Source organism: Hyla sarda, chromosome 10 (genome assembly GCF_029499605.1).
Source record: "Hyla sarda isolate aHylSar1 chromosome 10, aHylSar1.hap1, whole genome shotgun sequence".
Classification (NCBI taxonomy): Eukaryota; Metazoa; Chordata; class Amphibia; order Anura; family Hylidae; genus Hyla; species Hyla sarda.
Genome location: NC_079198.1, coordinates 1,886,541 through 1,896,295, shown reverse-complemented (window position 1 = coordinate 1,896,295; position 9,755 = coordinate 1,886,541). Strand labels below are relative to the sequence as shown.

The 9,755-nt window shown below is 43.2% G+C and overlaps 1 protein-coding gene across 1 annotated transcript in view; it reads right to left on the bottom strand.

The window, feature by feature from the left end:
• Positions 1-6,641: 6,641 nt before the first annotated feature.
• Positions 6,642-9,755, bottom strand: part of ALDH4A1 (aldehyde dehydrogenase 4 family member A1) — a gene marked incomplete in the record, with an annotated part of 32,689 nt that continues 29,575 nt past the window's right edge. The window contains 1 exon segment of the mRNA XM_056544279.1: positions 6,642-7,314. Within this exon segment, the coding sequence (XP_056400254.1) occupies positions 7,224-7,314 (91 nt within the window).

The window sequence follows — 9,755 nt, the reverse complement described above, 5'->3', positions numbered from 1 at the left end:
GTCCAGCCCCAGGAGTTAGTGCCACAGATCTGCTGTGTGTGAATACACCCTTCTATGTGCCATATAGTACAGGCCTGTGGATTTTTGGGCATCAGTTTTCGCGACATTTAAGTGATATTCTCAATATAACGAATTAAATCTCTAATTTCACTGCTTGTAACATTTAATGGCACTTTATAGATCGATGCATTCTTACATAGTAACAAACCTGCAGACACGGATACCGCAGCGTTGTGTGTGGCCCCCGCAGTAAATGGTGTTTATTGTCCGGAGCCTATTAACAGCCCATATATATTATAAGAGGGGCCCCAGAGAGCAGGTGCCAGGCACCTGGAGTATAACATACATCATCTGATGGAACCGCAAGAAGTGTTATTGGTCGCAAATATGGCTGGTGCAAGTGTTGTGCTCCTATTGTGGCCCCTTCATGACCCAGTTAGGGTCCTGGAATTATGAGAGTCTTATGAATGGAATGGGGAGCTGCAAACAGTGGTGATCCTCACACTAGGAGGCCCGGGCACTGTGCCCGCTCCCAGGCAGTTGTGGTCCAGCTGTGTCTGAGACAACGTTATAGGGTGGAGTAACCCTTTGTGTAGGGATCACCCAGACCATAAGGAAAAAAATGACATGTTCTATAGAAAGTGTAGTGCTCACGAAGCCCCATCTGATCCTAAATTATGTCACTGTAAGGGCCAATACACACTACAGAATTTGCACATGAAATTCTGCTCGATAATTTTGGTGCAGTAGCTTCGCATTAAAGGGGTAAAGTTAGTGTAGTTCATAATATGGTGTCTGTACCTGGTCTCGCAATTCTTATGGGATCTTTTTCCCCAATGTAAATTTTTAGCTGTATACAAAATGAGTGTTATCCCCGATTTTCCCATGTTACAGTGCAGCCAGAGATATTACATCACTAGTCATGTGTTGAAAAGGAGCCTGTCTGTGCTTCAATGGGTGCAGCTACTACTGGGTTGGGGGGAGATCATTCAGCACAGTGCTACAGGGAATTGTAGTTCAAAGCACAACATGGAAGGGAGCTCAGGTGTGCTGCAATGGGTGGGTTGGCTGTTGTGTGGAAGGGAGAAAAGTGACCTCACAAACATGAGATCCTGGGACTTGTAGGTGGAGGGAGGGAACTCCATCAGAAAATAGGCAATTTTTGAAATGAAAGGTTGTTTAACAAGAGGTTAAACTTGCTAAGCTCTCTGCCCCCTCTTAACTGCAGGGGCCTACTATAAGGATATGTGCACACGCAGTATTTTGAAGAATGCAGAGAAAAAGGGGATAGATATGGTGCTAATAGTGCCGATTATCAGGGATAACAAGGGAGAGTAGTGCGAGAAGTAATAGACCTGCTCATCTTAGTGGGTTGCGCAACACTGATCAGCGTTTTAGCAGGTCTCTGGTTTGGTGTGGGGGGAGCAGCCAGCCGTCGGTCCCATCGGGGATGATGTGGAATGCAGGAGAACGGATGTGGAGAAGTGGAAATCCCGGCAGGGGTTCCTTTACTTCCAATTAAAAAGTCCGCCTTCGGCAGGTAGCGATTAAACGACGTGATGACACGGGAGTCCGGTGTAGAGTTGCGGTACTTTTTATTAGAAATCATAAAAAGTACAAAACAAGTGCGGACAACGTGTTTCGGAGGGGCTACCTCCTTCGTCGGGAACTAGGAATCACCTCCGAAACGCGTTGTCCGCACTTGTTTTGTACTTTCTATGATTTAGACCGAAGTAGCCCAACCCATACCCGGCTCAGTAAATGTAAATAAAGAAACGGGTTTATGATTTCTAACAAAAAGTACCGCAACTCTACACCTGACTAGCGTGTCATCACCTCGGTGAAGCGCTACCTGCCGAAGACAGACTTTTTCATTGGAAGGAAAGGAACCCCTGCCGGGATTTCCACATCTATTCTCCTGCACACGCAGAATTTTGGCACATTTATTTTTTCATAAAAGTGCAAAGAAATAATAATAATAAAAAAAATATATATTTATTTTTTTTGTCTTATAGTGCAGCACAGGTTATTATTAGAGAATACTGTAGAAGTACTTGTGTATGCCTTGTGCTAATAATAATAATTGCAATTCCATCAGTGAACTTATTTCTTAGTGCTGCCTACATTTCCCATGAATCATCTGACTTTGCAGGGGGGATGGAGTCTGATCACTGCACCTGGTCATCTAATTAGGTTGCTGGTGCTGGAGGTCACCAGGGTGAACTGATTAGACTCGTACGTGGGTTGGGTCAGTTTACAGCAGGTTGGATCTAAGAGATGATGATGTCATCCTGCCTCTGACACATTAAGCATTGTGATTTTTTTTTTTGGTGGGTCAGACTGGTGATCACATGGCCAAGTTACATTAATTTGAAAAGATTCATGGATGTATAAATTCAGCTGTGCTAGAATAAAACAGATGGTGCTGAAGGACTAGTAATGGTAAGTGTGGATAATATGGTTAAAGGGGTACTCCACTCCACAGGGTTCGGAACATTTAGTTTCAAACGCTGGGAGTGGTCTTTGGAGGGGGTATGGCGACCCCTGAAGCCCGCTCCCAGCGCTCAGAACTAAATGTTCTGAACGCTGCAGAGTGGAGTAGCCCTTTAAAAAAATAAATAAATGGAGTGCTTCTTTAAATGGCAGGAACCTTTACTGGGCCATTGTTTCCCAACCAGGGTGCCTCCAGCTGTTGCAAAACTACAACTCCCAGGATGCCCGGACAGCCAACGGCTGTCCGGGCATGCTGGGAGTAGTAGTTTTGCAACAGCTGGAGGCACCCTGGTTGGGAAACATTGGTTTAGACCCTGACAATAGGGCTGGTCCATGTTTTAGCTTCACGATGTGGAATTACATTAATAACAGATATCATAGATGGAAAAAGTTGTGTTATGCTTAGGACCTAATGTACCTGCTGGAAAAAAGGAAGAAAAAATAAAATAAAAATACAAGTAAAAAACAGGTTTTATTTTTTTATCATCTGACTATGACACCGTTATCCATTACAACTCTGCCACCTAGTGGTCACCAAGTAATAAGCAGTGATATTGTGTGTAGTTTCCACTGTGTGACATTACTATATAAAGCTACTGTATTTATTCTATAATATTTAATGGATTCCAGATAATTTGCGAAACTAGCTGGATGCTGCGGCTTTTACCTCGCAGCTGCTATGACAACAAATTTGTTACATATATATATATATATATGTGTGTGTATATATACTCTTGCTGTCTAGAAGTATATCAGGGGTACTCCGGTATTTATTTATTTTTTGTTAAATCAACTGGTATCAGAAAGTTTTACAGATTTGTAAACTTCTTCTATTTAAAAAATCTCGATCATTTAGCTGTTGTTTGCTCCACAGGAAGTTGTGTAGTTCTTTCCAGTCTGACTACAGTGCTCTCTGCTGACACCTCTGTCCATGTCAGGAACTGTCCAGAGCAGGAACAAATCCCCATAGCAAACCTCTCCTGATCTGGACAGTTCCTGACATGGACAGATGTGTCAGCAGAGAGCACTGAGGTCAGACTGGAAAGAATACACAACTTCCTGTGGAGAATACAGCAGCTGATACATACTAGAAGGATTAAGATTTTTAAATAGAAGAAATTTACATATCTGTTTAACTTTCTGGTACCAATTGATAAAAAAAATAGAGTTTTCCACCAGAGTACCCCTTTAAGCCACTGATCTCTCATCCGATGCATACATTTTTCCCAACATATTTCAATTAAAATAGGGCAAAAAAATTAATAAATAAAAATTATATACGGTATATAATGTATCTTTGTTTGCCCTTTTTAAATAGAAATATGCATTGGAAAAAAATCATGGCGGCGCTAAGGTAAAGTATGATTCCATGTGGAAGGAGAAAACAACGTGAAATAACTCTGCATTGTTCTGGTGTAATATATTACAAGTATTAGGACTGTGGAATAGATATAGAATATATTTATATAGTAATACAGGGTTGGAATGGCAGCTGGGATATAGGCACCTGTGTATATGACAGTGTTTTCCTACCAGCATAGCTTTTTAGTTGTTGCAAAACACGTCACGGCATGCTGGAAGTTGTAGTTTTGCAACAGCTGAAGGTACCCTTGTTGGGAAACACTGCAATGGATCATTTACCTCTAGCCTATGGCTTTCCAGCTGTTGCAAAACTTCAATTCCCAGCATGCACGGACAGCCAAATCCAATCTGTGTCAGACTATCCGGCATGCCCCAATCCAATCTGTGTCAGACTATCCGGCATGCCCCAATCCAATCTGCGTCAGACTATCCGGCATGCCCCAATCCAATCTGCGTCAGACTATCCGGCATGCCCCAATTCAATCTGCGTAAGACTATCCGGCATGCCACAATCCAATCTGCGTCAGACTATCCGGCATGCCACAATCCAATCTGCGTCAGACTATCTGGCATGCCACAATCCAATCTGCGTCAGACTATCCGCAATGCCCCAATTCCAAGCTGCGTCAGACTATCCGGCATGCCCCAATCTGCGTCAGACTATTCGGCGTGCCCCAATCTGCGTCAGACTATCCAGCATGCCCCAATCCAATCTGTGTCAGACTATCCGGCATGCCCCAATCCAATCTGTGTCAGACTATCCGGCATGCCCCAATCCAATCTGTGTCAGACTATCCGGCATGCCCCAATCCAATCTGTGTCAGACTATCCGGCATGCCCCAATCCAATCTGTGTCAGACTATCCGGCATGCCCCAATCTGTGTCAGACTATCCGGCATGCCCCAATCTGTGTCAGACTATCCGGCATGCCCCAATCTGCGTCAGACTATCCGGCGTGCCCCAATCTGCGTCAGACTATCCGGCATGCCCCAATCCAATCTGTGTCAGACTATCCGGCATGTCCCAATCCAATCTGTGTCAGACTATCCAGCGTGCCCCAATCCAATCTGTGTCAGACTATCCAGCGTGCCCCAATCCAATCTGTGTCAGACTATCCAGCATACTCCAATCCAATCTGTGTCAGACTATCCGCAATGCCCCAATCCAATCTGTGTCAGACTATCCGCAATGCCCCAATCCAATCTGCGTCAGACTATCCAGCGTGCCCCAATCCAATCTGCGTCAGACCATCAGACTTCTACTGTAACTAGACCTGTATGTGAAAACAGACTCAGTTGTTGCAAAATGCATTTGGTAACATTTTATAATAAGAAACAATGTAACAGTAGTAAAAAGAGAAACTCCAGACCGCTGAAAGGAATGGAGGGATTCAGTGAACGCAGGAGCGATTCCAGATCCGCTGACATTAGTGCAATATAAAGAGCAGATGATGAGGCTCCTGGGATCCACCACAACTCCCAGCATGCCTGACAGCCTTCAGAGGTGTAGCTGGAAAACAGCTGGAGGGCCACAATTTGGAGCTTTGTAAGGCAATGTTCAAACAGCATGAAACACGGGCAGACTTTCCGCACATTTTCACGATCCGGTGGATGCTAGGAGCGCTAGGAAAATGTATTTCAAGTAAAATCCACAGAAAGAATAGAAATATCTACTTTCTGCGGACATCGGGATTTTCCACCGTGTGCACAGTGCAGCAGAATGTCTTAGGGAAATTCCGCCTCAAATGAAAGCCCATAGACTTCTATGGGATTCTGCAAGCGGAAATTCAGAAGTGTGAATGGGAGTGCGGAATCCCATAGAAGTCTATGGGCTTTAAAGGGGTACTCCACTAGCCAGCGTTCTGAACATTTAGTTCCGAACGCCGTCTGCGGTCATTGGCCATGCCCCTTGCGATGTCATGTAACGCCCCCTCAATGCAGGTCTATGGGAGGGGGCGTGGAGGCTGTCACGCCCCCCTCCCATAGACTTGCATTGAGGGGGGAGTGGTCGTGACATCAAGACCCCCACAGCGCACACCCAGCATTCGGAACTTAATGTTCCGAACCCTGGTAGAGATGAGCGAACTTACAGTAAATGCGATTCGTCACGAACTTCTCGGCTCGGCAGTTGATGACTTATCCTGCGTAAATGAGTTTAGCTTTCAGGTGCTCCGGTGGCTGGAAAAGGTGGATATAGTCCTAGAAAAGAGTCTCCTAGGATTGTATCCACCTTTTCCAGCCCACGGGAGCACCGGAAAGCTGAACTAATTTATGCAGGAAAAGTCATCAACTGCCGAGCGGAGAAGTTCGTAACGAATCGAATTTACTGTAAGTTCGCTCATCTCCAAACCCTGGCCAATGGAGTACCCCTTTAAAGGGGTACACCGGTGGAAAACTTTTTTTTTTTTTAAATCAACTGGTGTCAGAAAGTTAAACAGATTTGTAAATTACTTCTATTAAAAAATCTTAATCCTTCCAGTACTTTTTGGGGGCTGTTTACTACAGAGGAAATTCTTTTCTTTTTGGAACACAGAGCTCTCTGCTGACATCTCTGTCCATTTTAGGAACTGTCCAGAGCAGCATATGTTTGCTATGGGGATTTTCTCCTACTCTGGACAGTTCCTAAATGGACAGCAGAGGTCAGCAGAGAGCACTGTGGTCGTGACAGAAGAGAAATCCGAAAAGAAAAGACTTTCCTCTGTAGTATACAGCTGCTAATAAGTACTGAAAGGAGTAAGATTTTTTAAATAGAAGTCATTAACAAATCTGTTTAACCAGTTGATTTAAAAAAAAAAAAAAAAAAAAAAAGGAGCAGTACCCTTTAATTTAAGGCAGAAATTCTGCCATGTGAATAGACCCTAAGTGGAATATTCTGGTGGAATTGCGCACGGGACATTGCGCCGTGTGAACATACCGTCATATAGAAAGCACCAAGAGCTGTAGAGATCCTGGCAATTACTTCACTCACAGCCGGAAACTGATCATTACAATGAGAAAGTAACATAAGATCCATTAATGTAACAAAGTAAATCACGGTGGATGTAACAATAGTGACTTGGTGCCTCGTAGGAAATAAATAATAGCGCTATATCCCTCAGATATCCTCCGGGATTTACTGGAGCCGCAGATCATTGTTCTCCCGAGTGCAGAGCAGGTGCCGGACGCTCAGGATTTCATTATAACCCGACTCGGATTTCAAGGTGTCCAAATCCAGGGCGGAAGGTAACATTGCAGGGAGGGTCAGATAAATGGAGATTTTAGTTAAAACAATTTCCTTAAATTTTTAAAAAAATAATTGTCCATTTAAAATCTTGTTCAGTAGTCGTCAGGATTAACATTCAGAGGAGACTCCACGTATAGAGTGCGCACTCATTGCATGTAGGGATAACTCCACTCATTTAAAGGGACGTGGGTCTCCTTGATGACCTGCGGTGACGTCCAGCGCAGAATGTAGTGTGGACTCCCCAGGTTTGTCATTTTGTTCCTGTTGAAAGGAGTAAAATTATTATACAGACCCTGTGATATTAATAAGTATACAGAATATCCTAATATTATGGCAGATGTCTACATTTATATACTTACATATAAAATACATAAACATTAGAGTCACCGGTATACATACATTACTTATCCTATATATTTATACTCCAGAGCTGTACTCACTATTCTGCTGGTGAGGTCACTGTGTACATACATTACATTACTGATCCTGAGTTATATCCTGTATTATACTCCAGAGCTGTACTCACTATTCTGCTGGTGAGATCACTGTGTACATACATTACATTACTTATCCTGTACTGATCCTGAGTTTTATCCTGTATTATACCCCCAGAGCTGTACTCACTATTCTGCTGGTGAGGTCACTGTGTACATACATTACATTACTTATCCTATATATTATAACTCCAGAGCTGTACTCAACTATTCTGCTGGTGAGGTCACTGTGTACATACATTACTTATCTTGTACTGATCCTGAGTTATATCTTGTATTATACTCCAGAGCTGTACTCACTATTCTGCTGGTGAGATCACTGTGTACATACATTACATTACTTATCCTGTACTGATCCTGAGTTATATCCTGTATTATACTCCAGAGCTGTACTCACTATTTCTGCTGGTGGGATCACTGTGTACATACATTACATTACTTATCCTGTACTGATCCTGAGTTATATCCTGTATTATACTCCAGAGCTGTACTCACTATTCTGCTGGTGAGATCACTGTGTATATACATTACATTACTGATCCTGTACTGATCCTGAGTTATATCCTGTATTATACCCCAGAGCTGTACTCACTATTCTGCTGGTGAGGTCACTGTGTACATACATTACATTACTTATCCTGTACTGATCCTGAGTTATATCCTGTATTATACTCCAGAGCTGTACTCACTATTCTGCTGGTGAGGTCACTGTACATACATTACATTACTTATCCTGTACTGATCCTGAGTTATATCCTGTATTATACTCCAGAGCTGTACTCACTATTCTGCTGGTGAGGTCACTGTGTACATACATTACATTACTTATCCTGTACTGATCCTGAGTTATATCCTGTATTATACCCCAGAGCTGTAATCACTATTCTGCTGGTTGGGGGTCACTGTGTACAATACATTACATTACTTATCCTGTACTGATCCTGATTATATCCTGTATTATACCCCAGAGCTGTACTCACTATTCTGCTGGTCAGGTCACTGTGTACATACATTACATTACTTATCCTGTACTGATCCTGAGTTATATCCTGTATTATACTCCAGAGCTGTACTCACTATTCTGCTGGTGAGGTCACTGTGTACATACATTACATTACTTATCCTGTACTGACCCTGATTATATCCTGTATTATACTCCACAGTCCTCTCTGCTGACACCTCTGTCCATGTCAGGAACTGTCCAGAGCAGGAGAGGTTTTCTATGGGGATTTGTTCCTGCTCTGGACAGTTCCTGACATGGACAGAGGTGTCAGCAGAGAGCACTGTGGTCAGACTGGAAAGAAAGAACTACACAATTTCCTGTGGAGCATACAGCAGCTAATACGTCCTGGAAGAGTTAAGATTTTTAAATAGAAGTTATATACAAATCAGTTTTACTTTCTGGCACCAGTGGATTACTCCTTTAAGGTACCTGTGGGCTGAGGGGGGAGCACTCAAGTTAAAAATAATTTTAAAAAAAAATACTCTTAAATGCTTGTGGAATCGCCCTTATAGGGTGTATTCCCTCAGAGCACCGGCTGGAAATGCGGCTCTGACAGTGACCTCAGTCCAGACCAGTGTTTTCCCAACCAGGGTGCCTCCAGGTGTTGCAAAACTACAACTCCCAGAATGCCTGGACAGCCAAAGGCTGTCCAGGCATGCTGGGAGTTGTAGTTTTGCAACATCTGGAGGCACCCTGGTTGGGAAAACACTGGTCCAGGAAGTTTGTGCAGGAAGACTCCAGAGCCTTGAGGTCTGATCTATGGCAGCAGATTTGCCACGTATAACAGATAAAACGTGGCTCTGTAATAAAGCGTCCTGGAGCCTCATCCTCCCACTGACTTATAACCGGTCAGGCTGCGGTCACACGGCCGTCTAGTCCTGTTCTTCTCCCGTCAAAAAAAAAAAGGACGGAAATAACGGATATTATCCTTTTGGATCCGTTATTGTTCAGTTAATAAACCCCCAACATTTTTTTGTTCTGAGCATGCTCGGAAGTAAAAAAAACGGATCAAAAAACAGATTAAAAAAGCGTATGCAAACGGATGACATTAGAGGCTCATCCATTTTCCAGAGACTTTAATGTTAAATTTACTGTATCCGTTCTTTTTCTTCCTCTTTTTTTACGGGAAAGAAAAAAACCTGCATGTGCCGTTTTTTTCTGCCGTAAAAAAAAAAACGGAA